Here is a 21397-nt window from a genome sequence, read left to right as displayed (position 1 = left end):
TTTGTGAGGGCGTTAATTCAGGTTTTTTCTTGGGTCCTTTTCTGCTTCGAGATGGCTTACTTACCCCAGCACTATTTCTGGGCGACTATGAGTTGGCTTTGAGGGGATCCACAGCTGTGAGATGCAAAGTGTATCATAATGTTTCAAGACCAGATCAGTCTCTATTCTATGAATCACTTTCCACTCTGGTTCCGTCTTTCTGCCCTGATCTCTTTCCTCTTCCCTCCCTTCCTCCTGTACTCCCAACTATCCTCTTTCCTTTTTCCCTGAAACATTCAATCCTCCTTCATCGTGCTGCTCTGCAGTAATGTCTATTAGTGTGCTAATGTTTTGTTTTTTTAAAAATAAATTTAGAGTACCCAATTATGTATTTCCAATTAATGGGCAATTTAGTGTGGCCAATCCACCTATCTTTGGATTGTGGGGGTGAGACCCACGCAGATATGGGGAGAAAGTGCAAACTCCACATGGACAGTGACTGGGGGCCGGGATTGAACCCGGGTTCTTGGCACAGTGAGGCAGCAATGCACTGTGCCACCATGCCGCCCTGCGCTAATGCTTTGTATCAGCAAGTTCCCAGAACTTAATGCAAGACCAACCTTCACTGTCAGGGTTACACTCCACTCCCCACCCCCTCAATGACAAATAGCTCCTCCAATATAGTCATGAATGACCTTCATCATACCTCAAAGCCCTCCTCTGACCCCCTTAGGGCAAACTTAATTTTCTCCAACCTGAGAAATTCGTACAAGTCTCCCAACCATACCCCCCGGCGGTGTAGCCAACCTCCAATTCAGAAGTATCCGTCACCGGGCAGTCAGAGAGGTGAAGGCCACGGCATAAGCCCCTGTGCCCAAACCCCCACCGACGCATCAACCCCATCCTCTCCATAAACCGTCCCAGCTCTCATGCCATTCTCAACCTCCCCAACGACTTAAGGCTCGACCTATCCACCCTCAGCTCCAGTACACAGTTAAAATCCACACACCCCTATAATCAGCAGGTGAAAGTCCAAGTCTGGGATCACTTATAACAGCCTTATTAGAATCCGGCGTCATCCCAATTAGGAAGAAATACATTCACCAATACCGCTGGAGTCCCCCTAACACCCCACTCACTATTACAAACATCACCCCCAGGTCCCGCACCTCCCTAGCCCCCTAAACTCCGTTTTCGTATTCAGCAGTATAGCGACACCCCTGGACTTCCAGTCAAACCTCGAGTGGAACACTTGTCCCACCTACAGGTGCGTCTCCTGCAGAAAAATCACTTCTGCGCTCAAACTTTTAAGTGCGCGAACACCCAGGACCGCTTAAGCGGCCCATTTAGCCTGTGGGCATTCACGATTCTCACTGGAGGCCTCCAGTTCCATCCACCCTAGAGACAGCCATCATCACCCCCATCCTCACTTTGTCGGGCCCAGCCAAGATGGCCCCCCGGCCCGTCCATGGACAAACGCACCCTACATAACTGCAGCTTCGCACTGGCTATTCACCGCAGCACCCCCCCCCCCCCCCCCCCCCCCCCCCCCCCACCACTTCACTTCCGTTCACTAGCATTTCTTGCGAGCATGGCAACTCCCACCTGAAGGCCCTAACGCGAAGCCCCCTCTACCAATACATCCCTCCAATGTCTTATCAGTGTGCTAATGCTTTGTTTTTTAAAATAAATTGAGAGTACCCAATTATGTATTTCCAATTAATGGGCAATTTAGTGTGACCAATCCACCTACCCTGCATATCTTTGGGTTGTTGGGGGTGAGACCCACGTAGGTATGGGGAGAATGTGCAAACTCCACATGGACATGAATCCAGGATTGAACCCAGGTTCTCGGCTCCAATGCACCCCTCCCTGATGAGCTCAATGCATTCTATGCACGCTTTGAACAAGAGGTCAGCGCGAGCAAGCCCTCCACTCCAGAAGCCTCGGATGAACTTGTATCTGAAATCACCATTGCAGACGTCAGAGCAGCCTTCTCGAAGGTCAACCCACAGAAAGCCACTGGCCCGGATGGGGTACCCGGACAGGCACTCAGGGCTTGCACGGATCAGCTGGCGGGGGTATTCGCAGCCTTCTTCAACCTCTCTTTTCAACAATCTGAGGCTCCTATCTGCTTCAAGAAGACGATCATCATCCCTGTGCCAAGAAAAGCCAAGCAGTGTGCCTTAATGACTATTGTCCAGTGGCTCTGACATCCATTATCATGAAATGCTTCGAAAGGTTCGTCATAGCATGAATCAACTCCAGCCTCCCACTACAGTTTGCTTACCGCTGCAACAGGTCCACAGCAGACGCCATCTCCATGGCCCTGCACTCTACCCTGGAACACCTAGATAACAAAGGCACCTATGTTGAACTCCTATTTATCGACTACAGCTCAGCCTTCAACACCATACTTCCTACGAAACTCATCTCCAAACTTGGTGGCCGTGGCCTCTCCCCCTCCTCTGCAACTGGATCCTGAACTTTCTAACTCACAGGCCACAACCAATAAGGATAGGCAACAACCCCTCCTCCACGAGCATCCTCAACACCGGTGCCCCACAAGGCTGTGTCCTCAGCCCCCTACTATACTCATTGTACACCTATGACTGTGTGGCCAAATTCCCCATCAACTCTATTTTCAAATTTGCTGATGACACCACAGTAGTGGGTCGGATTTCAAACAATGATGAGACAGAGTACAGGAATGATATAGAGAATCTGGTGAACTGGTGCGACGACAATAAACTCTCCCTCAATGTCAACAAAATGAAGGAGATTGTCATCGACTTTAGGAAGTGTAGTGGAGAACATGCCCCTGTCTACATCAATGGGAATAAAGTAGAAAGGGTCGAGAGCTTCAAGTTTTTAGGTGTCCAGATCACCAACAACCTGTCCTGGTCCCCCCATGCTGACATTATAGTTCCGAAAGCCCACCAACGACTCTACTTTCTCAGAAGACTAAGGAAATTTGGCATGCCACCTACGACTCTCACCAACTTCTACAGATGCACCATAGAAAGCATTCTTTCAGGCTGTATCACAGCTTGGTATGCATCCTGCTCTCCCCCAGTCCGCAGGAAATTACAAATGGTCGTGAATGTAGCCCAATCCATCACACAAACCAGCCTCCCATCGACCGACTCTGTCTACAATTCCTGCTGCCTCGGAAAGTCAGCCAGCATAATTAAGAACCCCACGCACCCCGGACATACTCTCTTCCACCTTCCGTCAGGAAAAAAATACTAAAGTTTGAGGTCACATACCAACCGACTCAAGAACAGCTTCTTCCCTACTGCCATCAGTCGTTTGAATAGACCTACCTCGTATTAAGTTGATCTTTTCTCTACACCTTGCTATAACTGTAACAGTATATTGTGCAGTTTCTCCTTCCTTCCTTATGTACGGTATGCATTGTTTGTACAGCATGCAAGAAACAATACTTCTCACTGTATACTAATACATGTGACAATAATCAATCAATTCAAATCAAATCAAAATCAATTTCTCCTGCACCCCGCGTTGCTTCTCTCCTATCCTCATCCCTAGCCCCTCCCTCAGTAACCCACACCCAACCCAATGCAAGAAACTCAAAATGGTCCCCAAACAGAACATTCCCAACCCACCCCACCCCAACCCACAACAACCCTCATGCACTGTACAGAGCATAAGAAACAGAGTGCAATGCAATTAAACATTATACCCCCAGCACTGAAGGGGCCCCCTCCGAAAATAGCAGCAATTTAACTTCAATACAAAAACAATACAAAAAAGGGGAGTGTGCAACCATTCCCCTGCACAACAACCTTTCCCAATCGGCAAACACAAAGATGCAACAAAATTTAACAGAGACAAATCTATAACCCACCCACCTTTTCTCTTTCAGCCCATCCCCAACTTATGTTCCTTAATAAAGTAATTTGTCTCTGCTGGCATCCCAAAGTTATACTCCCAGCCCTCAAAAGTGACCCAAAGTTTGGCCAGGTAAAACACCCCAAACCGACGTTGACATCAGTACAACACTGCTTGAACCCCGCCGCCCCTTGGTCAACTCGCACCATAGTGATAAATCTGGATTTGGTTTCCTTCCCAGTCACAATCCTGCTGCGATTTGGTCCACCTCAGAATCTTTTCCTTGTCCTGGACCTTGTGGATACACACAATCACCGCTCTTGGCCGCAGGCCCTCCCACCCACCTCACTCCCGTTCACTAGCCAGCTTAAACCGGCAAGTGGAGGCCCCTGCCCGGGACTCTTTCCCCCTAGCCCGGTCCCAGGAAAACCAAGAAATCCCCTTTAGCACACAAACCTCGCATACACACCCAAGCCCCAAAGAACCATCATTGCAAATTAAAGTCCCATCTCTTACCTTGTCCAAATACATACAACTTTGGCTCATTTAGCACATACACCAACACGCAGTGAAAAAATACAGTTGCATGAGGCTACATCGGTACATGACCATTTCTCAATTCTGCCACAGTCCTTCTGCCTTCGTAAACTCCTCCGCTGCTTCCGCCACCCCAAAATAAAAGTCCTTGGATTTGTAGTTCACCCTCAACTTCGCTGGATGTACTATGCTGCATTGCACCTTGCTGATGTGCAGTGCCTTCTTCACCCGGCTGAAGGCAGCCCGCCTCCTCGCCAGCTCCACCGTAGTCCTGATATATGCGTATACCAGCTCCAGCCCACTGCACTACCCGCTTCTGCTTTGTCCAGCACAGGACCTTCTCCTTCACACTGTACCTACAGAAACACAGCTGTGAAGAAGGCCTATGGTGTCCCATCATTCTACCCTAATCCATGTACCTATCCAATAGCCTTTGAAGGTCCATAATGTTTCCAACTCAACTACTTCCACAGGCAGTGCATTTCATGCCCCCCTACTCTCTGGGTAAAGAACCTACCACTGACATCTCCCCCCCCTATATCTTCCACCATTCACCTTAAATTTATGTCCCCTTGTAATGGTTTGTTCCACCCAGGGGAAAAGTCTCTGACTGTCTACTCTATCTATTCCCCTGATCATCTTATAAACCTCTATCAAGTCGCCCCTCAACCTTCTCTGTTCTATTGAGAAAAGGCCTAGCACCCTCAACCTTGTATTTTTCTATATTCTATGTACTCTTGGTAGCTCACCTTCCTTTGGTATAGGCCTCCACGACCGATGAGCCCGATCCAGTTCATATCGGGAGGGATCATCCCCCTCCCCCAATAGCTTTGCCAACATCGTGGCAAAATACTCGGTCGGCCTCAGGCCTTCCACTTCCACTTCCTCAGATTCTGTTGCCTGGATCTGTTTTCCAAGTCATCCATTTTGGCTCGCAGACCCTTTTTGATCTCTTATCACCTTCCGCATCTCCTTCCCCATCGAGGTAAGTTGATCACCGTGCTGCAATAATGTCCCTTCCACTTCCTTCAGCGCCTCGCCTTGCTCCCGCACCTCCGCCACTGCGCTCAATACCGCCACCCTCACCGGGGCAATCGCCTCCTCCACCAGAGCATTTTTAATACCGCCCCCATCTCCTTCCTCATCGCCTCCATGTGTTTTGTGAACTGCCTTTCGAGTTCCACGGCCATCACCGTAGTCATTTCTTCAGCCGTGGGCAATGCGGCCTCACCTGGTGCCCCAGTCTCTACTTTCCTTGCTGTCCCCGCGGTGTCCTTTCCACTCCCCGCCGGACTTTCAGCTGCTTTTTTCACGGCTGTTTTTTTACTTATTTTTGACATTTCCCTTCACTGTGCCTTCTCCCTGCTTTTGCCGCCTCCGTTGCCCCTGGAACCCCCGGGCGTTAAACCCCAAAAATGCCGTTCCCGAAAGGGAGCCCTCCAATGTGCGGCTGCCTTCTGCCTGCCGTCACCGGAAGTCCCAGCAACCATAATTATTGAATTTATATTCAGTTTGAGGGAGAGAAACGTGGGTCTGAAACAATCTTTCTAAACTTAAATAAGGGCAATTATGAGGGCTGAGTGAATTTGCTAATTAGGTTAAGAGATAGGTCAGTAGAAATGCAGTGGCAAGCATTAAAGGAGATATTTCAGAATACACAGAAGAGATACATCCAATGCGCAAAGAAATGTTCAAAGGATAGACCTACCATCCGTGTTTAACTTTGATAATATTAAATTTAAAGAAAAAACATAATCATGCAAAGACAGGGTCAGAAGATTGAACAGAATATAAGGAACAGCAAAGGACTACAAGTTTAATGAGGAGGGAAAGATTAATTTATGAGAGAAAGCTAGTCTTAAATATAAGAACAAATAGTAAAGATTTTTTAAAGAATATTTTAAAATGGAAAGAGTTAACAAAGTGAGCAATAGTCTTGTGGAAAATTAGTTTGGAGATTGGTTAATGGAAAACGAGGAGATGGCAGATTAATAATGAACAGGTATTTTGCATAAGACTTCATATAGAGGATGCAAGTAACATTCCAGAAGCAGCAATAAACCAGGAAATGGAAGGGAGGGAGGAACTCAGGAAAATTATAGTCACCAGAGAAGTGGCACTGAGTAAAATGTTGGGGTTACGGGCTGACCAGTTCCTGGGTCCTGAAAAATTTGTCCGAGGGTCTTTAAAGAGGGATCTGGGTCTCCTCGTGCATGTACCACAAAAAGCACAGCAAATAATTAGAAAATCTAACAATGTATTGCGAGGGGAATAGAATAAAAAAGTAGAGAGGCTATACTTCATTTGTACGGGCACTCATGAGACCACATTTAGAATACTGTGGACCGTATTGGTCTCCTTATTTCAGGATGGATATAAATGCATTGCAAGCAGTTCAGATAAGGTTTACCAGACTAATAGCTGGAATGGGCAGATTGTCTTATGAGAAAAGATTGGACAGTCTAGACTTGTAACCGCTGTAGCTTAGAAGCGTAAGAGGAGCCTTGATTGAAACATGTAAGATCCTGAGAGGAATTGACAAGGTGGGTGTGAAGAGGATGTTTCCTCTTGTGGAGGATCTAGAACTAGAGGTCACTGTTTAAAAAAACAGGTGAGGTGAACTAATTTCTCTCAAGAGGCTATTGACTCTTTGGAACCCTCTTCCTGAAAAGGAAGTTCAATGCTTTCAAGGCAGAGGTGGATGGATTCTTGGTAAGCAGGGGGCTGATAGGTGGGATGCCGATTTGAAGTTACTATCAGTTTCAACCATGATCTTATTAATTAGCGGAGAAGGCTCGAGGAACTGAACAACCTACTCCTGCTTCATGTTTGTATGTAAATTGAAACAAAAGGTTGGCAGGAAAAAATGAAATTGAACAATTGGCTGATTTTAAAGAGGAGTTTGATTAGATACAATCATTTTATATTCCAATAAGGGGGATTGGGAAGGCAACCAAAATCACAACACTCTGGATGCCAAAAGAGATAGAGAGTAAGATGAAGCAGTAAAAGTGAACATACGACAGATGCCAGGTTGATAATATCAGTGAGAACCAGGTTGAATTGTGACGTTCTGAGGGAGAAATGAAATGGGAAGAAAGGGAGAGTACAAATAATAGAGTAGAAGCCACCAGGGGCTGGTTTAGCACAGGGCTAAATCGCTGGCTTTGAAAGCAGACCAAGGCAGGCCAGCAGCACGGTTCAATTCCTGTACCAGCCTCCCCGAACAGGCGCTGGAATGTGGCGACTAGGGGCTTTTCACAGTAACTTCATTTGAAGCCTACTTGTGACAATAAGCGGTTTTCATTTTTCATTTTCATTTCATAAAAGGGGATCCAAATGTTTTATGTAGGTAGATAAATTATGGCTGGGTAGTAAGGGGTGTGGTCCAAGTAAACACCAAAAAGGAAGCCGACACATGGAGGAAGTGGGCATAGTCGAGGTACCTAATGAGTACTTTGTACCTGTCTGAGAGAGTACTGCGAAAATTTCAGGAAAAGCCGGTAGTTGAGATAAAAATTGAGAAGGAGTATATACTGGAAAGGCCTGTATTACTTTAAGCAGGTAAGTCACCAGGTTAGGATGGCATGTATTCTAGGTTGATGAGGGAAGAAAAGGTGGAAATTGCAGAGATGTTGACCATAATCTTTTAATCTCCTGTTAGATCTAGACAGCGATCACAGCGAAGCGATGATGAAAGCAACAAAATTTTAATTACACAATAAACTACGATATACAGTTCCACTCCCCGAAGGGTATCCTGCGCCGATCCATATCCAGGTCAGGGTCTTTATGTCCGCTTGGCTTCCCTTATTAAGGGAAACCCTGCTCCTTTAACGGGGAAGCTCTTATTATCACCCGAGGTCATGGGGAACCTGACAGTCCACACCCTATCACCCTCATGAGGGTTCCAACACATTTTTCCCCCCCTCGTCCAAAGACCGGAACGGCGTCCGCCACAATGGGTTGTTGGGCAGGATCTCTGGCCCTCTTTACCCTGGGTTAGCGCTCGGGCGGTGTCGGTGCGGGTCCTGGCGGAGTGTTACAGATGGGGGAACCGTCGTTTTAAAGCCGAGCGCCTAAACTACGCCATCTCCAGTGGACCGGTATCCATGTCCTGGTCCTTGGCAGCCGCAGGTGGTTGCGTCCCCATATCGGAGTTGGAATCTGAATCCTCCGCATCCAACATCTCCGCATCCTGGGGTTCTTGGACCTGTGGTGGTGGCTCTGATGCCAATGGTGGTGGAGATGGCAACAACGCTGCTGGTTCAGTCCAGCGAAAGCCGGCCAATGCCGGAGCATGGCTGTGGAGGTGATTCACGTGCCGATTTGATTCTCGACCCTGCACCCATACCATGTATGACACCGGTCCTGTCTGCTTAAGCACGGCGCCTGGGACCCACAAGACTCTGTCGGCAAAATTATGGGTGTGCCGAATTCGCCAGGCGGAAAACTCCGAAGGGTCATCATAGATATCATAGAATTTACAGTGCTGAAGGAGGCCATTCGGCCCATCGAGTCTGCACCGGCTCTTGGAAAGAGCACTCTACCCAAGGTCAACACCTCCACCTTATCCCCATAACCCAGTAACCCCACCCAACACTAAGGGCAATTTTGGACACTTAAGGGCAATATATCATGGCCAATCCACCTAACCTGCACATCTTTGGACTGTGGGAAGAACCGGAGCACCCGGAGGAAACCCACGCACACACGGGGAGGATGTGCAGACTCCGCACAGACAGTGACCCAAGCCGGAATCGAACCTTGGACCCTGGAGCTGTGAAGCAATTGTGCTATCCACAATGCTACCGTGCTGCCCTTCATATGCCTGTCTGAATCCAATTCGGACCATTACTGCCCACTGCGGACCCTCCCGCCAATGTCCAGCAGCACGAGGCTCCGGCATGTGCATAGGCGCTGCCCCAGGCGCAACTCTGATGGAGCCACCCCAGTGGTGGCATGCGTAGTCCTATTACCGAATGGGAAACTGGTCAGATATGTCTCAACGGAACCTGTAGTCTGTTTCTGCACCCCCACATGAATGCCTGGATCGCCCGCTCAGCCAACCCGTTTGATGCCGGTTGGTATAGTGCGGTGCAGTCGTGGCGACTCCCATATGTCCGTAAAAATGTCCCAAAGTCTGTGCTGTGAACGCCGGCTGTTTTTCCAAGATGAGGATCTCTGGTATGCCGTGCATGCAAAACGTCTATGGGAACCGTATGATCGTGGCCTTGGAGGTCGTCGAAAGCATTCGGTGAATATCCATCCATTTTGAGTGGGCGTCGACTTGGGTCAGGAACATCGATCCCTGGAAAGGGTCAGCAAAATCGATGTGAATCTGAGAGCACCCTAGCCAAGGTGGATGTTTCTGGTGTTCCTGGCCCAGCCTGCACTGCTGGGCGGTCTTCTCTACATTGCTGTCGATGCCTGGCCACCACATGTTGCTGCGGGCCAGCATTTTCATTTTAGGCACTTGGGGTGACCATTATGGAGATCCTGCAAAATGGGGGCTCGGCCCTTCGTCACAATTAAGAAATGCATCCTCCATAGAAGAATACTGTCTTCTATACTGAGTTCCAAGATCTTTGTCGTGAGGGCTTTCAGGTCATCAGGCAATGCACGGTGTTGGGCCCTGACAAAATGATATGCCAGACAAGGTCTTGCTGGCGGTCCTTCTGTGTCCAAGCACGGATTTGGGATGCTGTGATGGGCAATGTGATGGGCCGTGACGACCTGGTCGGGGCAAGTAGGTGCCGACGGCTTGGTACGTAGGGGAAGCTGACTCAGAGCGCCCACATGAGGGATCTTCGTCTCCAGGCAGTGCTCCAGTACATATTCATAAGCCGGCAACCATAATGCCCATCGCTGGATCCGCGTGGACAAGACGGGAGGGACGGCCCACTCCTCTTTGAACAACCCCATCATGGGTCTGTGATCCGTCAATACCGTGAAAACATGGCCATAAATGTATTACCCACAAACACCACGGCCAAACCCTCCTGCTTGGCCACGGCAAGAGACCGAGAGACTAATCCTTGCCGTCCATTCGGTGAGGCAGCACAGAGGTTTGGCGGGGTCCAAGTGCGTAAGCAGTCTTGAAGACGAAAGCTATTTCTTTTCCTGCTGCGGCCTACTCCATGTTTGGCCGCTCAGCAAATGGCGCAGGGCGGGGGGGGGGCCAACAGGGTCGCAAAGTTTGGGATGAACTTCCCGTAATACTGTATGAATCCAAGGAATTACCACAATTCCGTGGGGCCATCCAGAACGGTGCCCTGTCGAATGGCCCGTGCCTTGGGCTGGATTCTCCGCCGGCGGGATGCTCCGGTTTGCTGGCAGCCCGGGAGTTTCCCGACGTGGGGTTGCCCCACAATGGGAAACCCCATTGACCTGCTGGCATAACGGGGCATCCCACCGGCAGGGTGAAACGGAAATGTGGCGGGGTGGAGAATCTGGCCCCTTGTCTTTGACCGGGCTGCTTCAGTTCATGCGGTAACTGAGGTACAGGAATACGGACTTCTCCCTACGGAGTCTAAACTCAATGGCTGAGAAACAACCGAGTATCTCATTGAGATTCCTCAAATGTTCCTGGTCCGATGTCCTTGTTATCAGCACGTAGTCAAGGTAGACCGTGACGCTTGGTAACCCCTGCAGTAGATTTTCCATTACGCGCTGGAATATCGCGCAGGCCGATGATACCTCGAAAGGCAATCTGGTATATTTATACAAACCCCGTGTGTATTTACTGTCACGTATTTCCTGGGCCCGGGATCCAAAATCAACTGGAGATAAGCGTGGCTCATGTCGAGCTTCCTCGAGGAATGACCTTCACTGAGTTTTGCGTAAAGGTCCTCTATCTGCGGTACTGGGTAACGGTTCAACCAGGAAACCCGGTTGACCGTCGTTTTGTAAAGCCGTACAATGGCCATTGGGTTTTAGCATGGGTACTGTCATAATATATACCAATATATCATGGTGCAGACACACACTGATGGGCACACACAGGGACCAATCAACATGTACAAACACCGCAGCCAATCACCAGTTAGAATACACACACTATAAAGGCAGAGGGCACCACGGTTCCCGCTCATTCTGGGTGCTGCCTCTGAGTGTAACAGGAACTTATTCAGCCCAGCACAGACTTACAACACGTTCTGAGAGAATCAACTGGTTCGGACAAGGCTTAGGTCTCTAGTTCAGGTTAGCATTATTTAGACCCACAGTCATCGTGTGTTAGTTAGAAGTAGTTAATAAAATTTAGTTGAACCTTCATCTCTGTTGGAAGTGTCTGTTCATCTCTCAAGCCTACACAAGCCAACGCATCAGATACGACTGGTGCTGTCCAATCCGTGAACGGTACGGGCAGACGATGCCCAAACTCCAGCCGGTCGAGCTCAGCATCCACTTACAGATATAGTGCATATGGAACTGGGCGGGCCTGAAAATAACATGGCTGCGCGAATTGATCTACGCTGATTTTTGCCATGGCTCCCCAGATGGTGCCCAACTCCTTTTGGAAAACCGTGGGGAACTTTACCAGTATGGCGTCCGGCCCATCTGGACGCATATGACAAACCTGCTGCCAATCGAGACGGAAATGTTTCAGCCAGTATTGGCCCGGTAAGGTCACCATTTCACACCATGACTAACACCAAACAGGTAGATTGCTGTCCCTACTTGACACCAACCACTAAGGTTCCGGCAATCACCAACAGCTCTCCGGTATAGGTGGCTAATCGGGCGTCCGTGTCCTGCAAAGAAAAGGCTTGGATTCCTGACTGGAATTGATCGAAAGTGAGGCAGCTCCTGCATTCAATCCCATCAAGATCTGGTGGCCATTTACACGGAGCATGACTTGTATTGGTGCTACCCTCAGTGCAGCAATGCAATTTAGTTGTTGGCAGTCATCAGCAGTCTTGTTCACAAATAATGTCCGAGTCCGAGTAGGGCGGTTGTACCTAGCGGTCCGGGAGGGTGGGCCATCTCTCCAGTGTCTCTCACCATGGACCCAGCGGCCATATGTGATTCCTGCCTTGGTGGTCCGGGTCTTCCGGGTCGGGCGAAAACACCAGTTTAGCATTCTGGTCCATCTGACATCGGTCTGGTTCTCAGCGGTTGCGCCCCCAGTGTCAGGGTTGGAATCATCTGACCAAGAAGGCATTTCGCTGTGTGCGGTTGAACGCCCTAGACTGAGGACCTTGGTGCCCTGTAACTCCTTCACGCCTTGTTCCACACTCACAGGATATAGCTATTTTGATCGCCCTCTTCTGGTCCAACCATGTTTCAGCCAATAGTTTTCTCTGAGTTGCCGGCTGTGGATATCACAACCAGCCTGCTTCACAGCATTTCGGAGAGTGATGTCCTGAATTTGCAGAGCTCTGCGAGCTTCCGCAGGCAGGCTAAAAATTCTATCACGGAATCCCCTTTAAGAAATGAGTGTTCAAGAAATGTACCTTTTAGGAAATGGGTGTTCATCAGTGATATCAGAGTGTGGGTGGAGCTGGGCTGTCTGTCAGCTTTTTAACCTTCATTTTAGGCTGTTTGCTGCAGGGTGTGTTTTAGTTTCGCCTTCAGAGCTGGATAGCCGCAGTCACAGCCAGAAGGGGTATTAGTCTCTCTCTCTGTAATCTAAAAACTGTAAATTGATCCTTTGGTGATTTAAAACTAATAACTGCTCTCAGTAGTGACTTTAACCTGATGTCCTTTTGTTATAAGTTCTTTTTTTAAGTCTTAAGGATGTTAAAAGGACAGCTTAAGGATTACTTAGTGGTGTATTCTTTGGGGGTTGCATTTGAATTAATGGTTGCTAAGATGTTCACTATGTTTTAAAAAGGTTAACTTGAGTTCATAGAATAAACATTGTTTTGCTTTAAAAAATAATTTTCCATTTCTGCTGTACCTCTCCTGTGTGCTCCCCATACCACAATCTATTTAAAGTTGTGGGTCAGGTGAACTCCATGATACACGTTGGGGTTCTCTAAACCCTGGCCCATAACAAATTGGGGGCTTGAGGGGGATAAAAGTCTATCTATTGGATTGACTTAGTGAACTTAAACAGAAACACCGAATGATAATAGGCAGCCTGGGGTTGGAATGTTCTCGCCAATGCGAACAAGCCCGTGAGTGCCCAATTGTGTCGGGGTACATCAGGTTCTTGTCACGCTGTAAATTGCAACCCCACAAACTGTGAGGAGGATGACTGTTTGGCACTCATCCCCAATTATGGTATTAATGTGAAAAATATTGCATTCGCCCCAAATATTATGTCATGTCGCTCGTACCTGCATCGTAAGCCTCCAACTTTCCGATGTGTGGCATGTCTGCCGTTGGTAAGGTGGTGGGCCGGGTTCTGAGAAGATGGCGCCGTTGGCAGCTCCACTTCATCCTCATCGCCAGGGTTAGATCCACAAGAGAGACACAAGGAATTGATGATGAGAGCAACAAAAGTTTTAATTGCACGATAAACAATGAAATACAACTCCACTCCCCGTGGGGCTCCCGTGCCAACCCACATCCAAAGCGGGGGTTTTATGCTCGGTTGGCTTCCCTTGGTCAGGGGAAGCCCCGCCCATTTAACGGGGGAGCTCTTATTCACCTGAGGTCATGGGGAACCTGAAAGTCCACACTCCGTGATTCTCGTGGGGGTTACAACATCTTGGATACAGGAGTTGTGCCGGACAGGAGAATTGAGATATGTTAGACATATTGAAAAAAGGGTGTCAGGATAAACCCAGCAACTACAGACAAGTCAGTTTAACTTTGGTAGGGGAAACATTTAGAATTGATAATTCTGAACAAAAGTAATGTTCAGAATTAATTAGGAATTTATTAATTGTGGATTAATTAGGAATTTATTAATTGAAAAGGAAAGCCAGCATAGATCTGCTAAAGCAAATTGTGGTTAATTCATCTGTTGGAGTTTTCTGTGGAAGTAACAGAGAGGGTTGATAGATGTATTGAAAATCATGTGGAGCCTAGACAGAAAAGATGGTGAAAAATGGTTCCCATTGGCTGATGAGTCTAGAACTAGAGGACACAAATTGAAGGTGATTGACAAAAGGCAGCATGGTGGTTAGCACAAATGCTTCACCGCTCCAGGGCCCCAGGTTCGATTCCCGGCTGGGTCACTGTCTGCGTGGAGTCTGCACGTCCTCCCCGTGTGTGCGTGGGTTTCCTCCGGGTGCTCCGGTTTCCTCCCACAGTCCAAAGATGTGCGGGCTAGGTGGATTGGCCATGCTAAATTGCCTGTAGTGTCCTAAAAAGTAAGGTTAAGGGGGGGGTTGTTGGGTTATGGGTATAGGGTGGATACGTGGGTTTGAGTAGGGTGATCATTGCTCGGCACAACATCGAGGGCCGAAGGGCCTGTTCTGTGCTGTACTGTTCTATGTTCTATAACCAAAGATGAAATAAAGTACAACGTTTTTACTCAGCCACTGGTTATGTTCTGCAGTGCACTGCCTGAATGAGTGATGGTGGCAGATTCAACTTCTGACTTCCACAATGGAATTGGATTAGTACCAGGAGGGGAAAACAATTGTCGGACTATGGGAAAAGGAGAGGGACAACGAGTGGTACTAACTGAACTGTTCTTACAGAGAGCCAGCATTGACTTGAGGAGCTGAATGACTTCCTTATGTGATTCTAAGGGAAAAAAGATTTCTCTCTGGTCTTGCACTTCCTTGCACAGCTTTTCAGATCTGGGGCGAAATTCTCCGACCCCCAGCAGGGTCGGGGAATCGCCTGGGACCGCCGAAAATCCCGCCCCCGCCGTGGCAGAGATTCTCCGCCACCCTGGAATTGGCGGGGGCGGGAATCACGCCACTCTGATCGGCGAGGGCCCTGCGGCAATTTTCCGGCCCAGATGGGAGGCCTCTCCCGCCACCGAGGTTTGAACCACCTCTGGTGGCGGCTGGATCGACGGCGTGTCCGGGCCCCCGGGGTCCTGGGGGGGGGGGGGGGGGGCGCGGGGCGATCGGACCCCGGGGGGTGCCCCCATGGTGGCCAGGCCCGCAATCGGGGCCCCCTGCTCAGACTCCGGGCCAGTGCCCTGGGTGCACTCTTTCTCCTCCGCCGCCGCCATGATGGAAACGGAAGAGAAACCCACATCGCGCATGCGCCGACCGGCGAAAGCCTTTCGGCCAGCACCGCTGCCGGGCGTGGGCCTGAAAGGCCGCTGACACTGGTTTTTTGTGCCAGTCTTCTGGTGCCAACCGCTCCGGCGCGGGGCTAGCCCCCAAAGGTGCGGAGAATTCCCCACCTTTGGGGAGGCCCGACCCCGGAGTGGTTGGCGCCACTCCCCTACGCCGGGACTCCCCGTCACGCCGGGTAGGGGAGAGTCCCGCCCCTGATCAGAACAAGTCGATGAAATGAAACATGAGAAAAGTAAAATGTGGGAAACATACACAACACCTCTTTGAAAAAGGCAAGTTTGAACAAAGTGTGAAGAAGGTCTAACCTGTCCAATTAACTTTTATAATTGTCTGCCATTCTGTTTTTTTTTTGTTCTTTTGAATGCAGGTGGTGTCATTACATATGTAAGTTCGTCAAGTTCCAGTTGTAGTCCTGTCTCTTATCACAGTGACAGTTCGGAGAACAGTTTCCAGCCAATCTCGTCTCCTGTTCCGTCATCACCTAACAGCTTTGTATCTGATAACCACATCAACCCCAATGACATGCTAGCTGATAACTGTGCATTGAAACTAGGAAGCTCCAGCAACATCCAGATTGCATGTTCAACTAAAGGGGATGGACCAAACACAAGCCCCCTGAGCAAAAGTACCAGTGGCATTACAAGTGAGTTGATAATGCTAATGATCGCAGAATTATTCTGTTTTGACATCACATAATCTTTGATTAAAAATAGAGAAATATGAGCTTTATGTTGTAACTAATAAGATGCTTCTATTGTTATTATCCTATTGTGTATGTGCTTGTTTTTTTAAAGAAATTAATGGGATGATCCTTCTGTGTAAAGTTTGTGGAGATGTGGCATCTGGATTCCATTATGGTGTGCACGCATGTGAAGGTTGCAAGGTAAGGCGCTGCTTCTCTGTGAATTCAAATAAATAGTGAGCTATGGGGAGTGATTTAACTTTTTAGGCGCATTTATTCGGTTGTTTCCCGGCACTTGTAGCGGCATGAACGACCCTGCTATGAAACGGGAGTCTGCTTCATTTCTGGGCCTCAGTGAGGAACGCCCCTGCCGAGGCCACACTTAGGCTCACTTCCAGCTCTAACGAGCTTAGCTCGTCAGGGAAGGGATGGTGCTCCGACCAGGGCCGGTTTTAAGCCTATTTGACCAATTTTATCAAATTGGGCCCCGCACCTTAAGGGGGCCCCACACCAGCGGCGACAGAGTTACCGTTTGAAGCCTTTTCTGTATTCTAAGAGGAACTATAGGGTAGTTTTTACTTTTGGGGAACGCACCGCATTACCGTCGACAAATCCTTCAGCCCTGCGCCGCCAAATCCTTCCGCCCGGGTAAGTAAGTTTCAACATTTTAGTATATCAAGCATTTAATGTTTTTTTTGGTTAAAGACGAGCATACTACACGAAATATAAAAATACATAAATTTTTACTTTTGTAGAGTAGGGGCCCCGCCATCACTTTTCTAATTGGGCCCGCAATTCCTAGCACTGGCCCTGGCTCCGACCTCTAGACCTCCTCCCCCCACCGTGGCTCCCAGATCCCCCAACCCCCAACTAGGGGGTCAACGAACTCCACCCCATAAGGGTAGGGCACCCTTAGACCCGATGGCCAGCAGAGGCAAGATGCCAGATGGGCACCTTAGCCCTGGCAGTGCCCCTGCCATCCTGGCAGTTCTTCCTGGACACCCTGGCATGGCCATTGGCACCTAGGTGACACTGCAAGGTTTCCCATGTGGCATTGCCAGGCTGGCAGTGCCACAGAACCTGCGTGGCATCGGGGGTCCCAGAGTACCACCCTACCACCATTTGTGGAGCCTCATTCTGAGACATGTACATTAAACTATCCCTGAATCATTCTTTGATTCACATCAGCAAACATATATTGCCTTACCATGTAAATGCATGCCAGAAACATCTGCACTGTATTGTAATTCTCAGATTGTGGTGAACGTTGTTGAGTGATTCTTATCAGCCTAATTGTATCATTGCATGATATAATTATGAGCTGAACTAAGAATTATAGAAATAAAATTCAATTACGAGGATAAATTGGAGAGGTTGGGACTGTTCTCCTTGGAGAGAAGAAGGCTAAGAGAAGATTTGATAGAGATGTTCAAAGTCATGAAGGGGCTGGACACTGTAGCTAGGGAGAAACTTCCCGCTCGTAAAAGGATCAAAAATGAGAGGGCTGAAAAATATTATACAGCTTAAGATACCTCATGTGGTTTGTACCTACCATTAACACTTGGCTTAAGCCCAAACTGACTAACATTGCAGACTGGCTAAAACTAAAGGTTTGGACATCTACGGCTGCAGACTACTTTCTCTTTTTAATTTGGATTAGCTTGAATATCCTTTATCTTATTCTTGCAGGGATTTTTCAGAAGGAGCATTCAACAGAATATCCAATACAAGAAGTGCCTGAAAAATGAAAATTGTTCCATAATGAGGATGAATAGGAACCGGTGTCAACAATGTCGCTTTAAAAAGTGCCTAGCTGTAGGCATGTCCCGAGATGGTGAGTCCTGCTGCAGATGGGAACAATCTTATTCTGTAAATACTGCGGAGCATAAATCAGATGTTGCCATATTCCTAAACGTTAGAATTTGTGATAGAGATTGTTTGATCCACCTTAGTATTGGATTGGTGTATTCTTTTGCAGCTGTTCGATTTGGACGCATTCCTAAGCGTGAGAAGCAGAGAATGTTGATCGAAATGCAAAGTGCAATGAAAAACATGATGAATAATCAGCTGAACGGCTACCTGCAAACTAAAATATTACAAGATGAGACCTCTTCCCCACAACTGCAGCCCGAGAGACTTCAAAACGTTGAAGATGATGTAATTGGTAGAGTGACCAAAGCCCATAAGGAAACTTTCTTCTGTACCCAAGAAAAGCCAGGCAAAATGCTTGAAGGCACACAGTTCCAGAGTAGAGAAAGTCTTCAAAAAAACAATGATGATAACTGGAAGATTGGTTACCCTACAAGTGGTGTTAATGGAATCCATTGTTTTAACAATGCAAACCAGCCCAAAGTCTGTAATACAAATAAGGTTAATAACCATATATTTTGTCCAAATGGTCACACAGATAGGTTCATGAACAGGCATTGTCATACCTTTTCCAATGGATATACACAAAATGCATTTGCTGAAGATGGATTTTCTCAAAGCAGCACCACATACGATCATTCTTGGACCACAGAAAGAAGAATGCATCTGGTAAATATGCCATCTGAACTGAGACAGGGATTGTACTTTTGTTGTCAATTGATCAACTATTGGAATGTTTGCTCAATTGAGAGTTCTGTATTAATGAAATGAAATGAAAATCGCTTATTGACACAAGTAAGCTTTAAATGAAGTTACTGTGAAAAGCCCCTAGTCGTCACATTTCGGCGCTTGTTCGGGGAGGCTGGTACGGGAATTGAACCCGTGCTGCTGGCCTTGGTCTGCTATACAAGCCAGCTATTTAGCCCACTGTGCTAAACCAGATCAAATAACGATATTAAGAAAAAGGTTGTTCATGTTTGCAATATAATCTTAAAACCATTATTTAATATTGCTATTTTCTTACCATATTTTGAATAGAAAATGAAAACATTTATTTGTAAGTTAAAACTTCTATTTCTGATTTTCAAACAAACCTTGTTTTTTTTTGGCCAGGTGTGCCCGATGAGTATGTCTCCCTATGTAAACCCTGATAAATCTGAGCAGGAAATCTGGGAAGAATTCTCCATGAGTTTTACACCTGCAGTGAGAGAGGTGGTAGAATTTGCAAAACGTGTTCCAGGATTCAAAGATTTATCACAACATGATCAAGTTAGCTTGCTTAAAGCTGGAACATTTGAGGTATGTACAAAAGATTTACAAAATTTCCAAATATTTTGTTGTTGTCTCGGCACAGAGTGATCAGAAATTGTGTTAATTCAGCAATAATATAACTATAAAATAATATAACATGCAATATATTTGTTCTGCAATTTTTCGTCATTCTGTTGAAGTCAGTGACTGAGTGGATAATCTTCATGTGTGAGCCGGAGTGTGCTGGGCTGTTTGATTATTGTAGGAAAGGGGTGAGAACAAGAGCAAAGAACTCTCCCAATCTCACCTTTTTGAATAGGAGAAACTGGATAAAGGGATGTTGTATCCCATTGTCATGCCACTGATGGTGGTTAGCTCAGTGCACTCAAAACTAAATCTTTTCCTTTTGTGGTTTGTGTGGTTCAGCATGAACAGTATTAAGGCCTTTATGCATTCCTCCAGAATTTCCATTTTGATTTTGGACAGATAGGAGCAGAAATTCTGCTGGGAACTTTGGTGGCTCACTCAAAGGGCAGAGACCAGATTCTTACAAAGTTGCTCCCAATGTGAAACACAGATCGGAGCTTTTTGAGGGGAGCGGTGACTGTGCCTTCCGCCCATCCCTGCCTCCAGAGACTGCTTGGCATTTTGACTCGCAAAGTTCCAGACTACCCTTTAGAATTCTGCTCCTGAATGCTTACACTAAGCTCAACGAAAATCCCTGCAGCAAAAAGTCGACATGTGCCAAGAAAAATCTGCTTCAATGGCAGGTTTAGGTCCCAATACACTGCTCCTTCCAGCAGCAGAGTAGGGATTCCGAATTTCAGGGCTGTAGTCTTTCTACTGTGATGGTAAAGCAAGTGAGTGGACCTTGTGTATCATGTTGTTCAGCACCATCCTAACCTGCACATCCACTTGCAACATATAACTAATGTCCTGCACTACATGGTAGTTCCTAAGTGAAAGGACCGATAGCGTTATGGCAACTTTGTTAGGATGTGCATAAAATACATTCCAGTTAAGAATAGAGATAATAATTAACAATCAATTTACTAATAATTCTGGAGCTGGATGTAGCTATGAGAAAGTTAACCCCAAGGACTCCTCCTCTACAATGTTTATTTGTTTCCAATGCATGTCTAGAAACCAATGGTGAGAAATTCTTCTTCCCGCAAAGCGTAAGTGAGTCTAAAATTTAAAGAATCAGAATTGGTATGCTATCAAACAATAGTTTTCATCAGTCAATTTGTGACATAAATATTGACATCATAATTTGATAATGATGAGTTTTTATTTGGATGAGGAAACATTGGGCTGAATTTTTCCAGCCTTCTGGAGGTGAGAAGAAACCAGGAAAAATGTGATTGACTTGCATTGGGCCAGTTCTGAGCCATGTTCCTGCCTTTATGCACATTTCCTGGAGGCAGGATCCTAACAACGGCGGCTACATGTCCTGCAACAGTGGGTCGCCAATTAGGGCACTTAATATGGCAATTGGCTCCTATTGTGGAATTGGACTGAAATGTTTCAGGCAGCATGTGCCCCTGCTCTGTAAGGAGCCCGTAAATGGGACCGAAGTGGCAGCACAGCGGGAGGTCCGAGCCACGAGTGAGGCATTTTATTAAGTTGTTGGCATTACGTTGCAATGCTCAGGGCTTCCCAAGCGGAAGGCATGCCATAACAGTCATTTCATGTAGACTGCTGTCTCCACTAATGTAACTGTTAATATAATGGCAGCTGCTACACTCATAATCAAGTTGCCACGGCAGCTGTTTCTGCTGGCCCCTCAACCACATCCACACTGCGTGGGGCAGTTGACAACCCTCCCCACGGACCATGTTGAACAGACTTCCCGATGTTGGAACCCAACCACTCTGCACAACTGGATAGGAATCCCAGAGGCAGATTCCTGAATGGCTGCCTTGGGAAAGATCATGTCCGGCATCTTGTCTCAGCAACTTTGTGGTCCACACGGGAAAATTCAGGCCATTGGAACTGTAATTTCTGAAACCCTTTTCCTTCATGTAAAAGTTCAATAATGTTATAACCAGAGTCTTTCTGAATTGTGTGC

General features: G+C 47.4%; 1 protein-coding gene across 2 annotated transcripts in view; it reads left to right on the top strand.

Annotated features, from left to right (window-relative positions):
- The window catches only part of LOC119966115 (nuclear receptor subfamily 1 group D member 2-like), a 39009-nt gene that overhangs the window by 10838 nt on the left and 6774 nt on the right, over positions 1 to 21397 (top strand). For both annotated transcript variants that reach the window (XM_038797347.1, XM_038797348.1), the window contains exons 2-6: positions 15892 to 16167; positions 16319 to 16407; positions 17896 to 18040; positions 18185 to 18744; positions 19189 to 19374. In XM_038797347.1, the coding sequence (XP_038653275.1) occupies positions 15892 to 16167; positions 16319 to 16407; positions 17896 to 18040; positions 18185 to 18744; positions 19189 to 19374 (1256 nt within the window). The remainder of the gene's footprint in view (positions 1 to 15891; positions 16168 to 16318; positions 16408 to 17895; positions 18041 to 18184; positions 18745 to 19188; positions 19375 to 21397) is intronic.

The sequence above is a fragment of the Scyliorhinus canicula genome, chromosome 5 (genome assembly GCF_902713615.1).
Source record: "Scyliorhinus canicula chromosome 5, sScyCan1.1, whole genome shotgun sequence".
NCBI lineage: Eukaryota > Metazoa > Chordata > Chondrichthyes > Carcharhiniformes > Scyliorhinidae > Scyliorhinus > Scyliorhinus canicula.
This window is presented reverse-complemented; position numbering and strand designations above follow the sequence as displayed.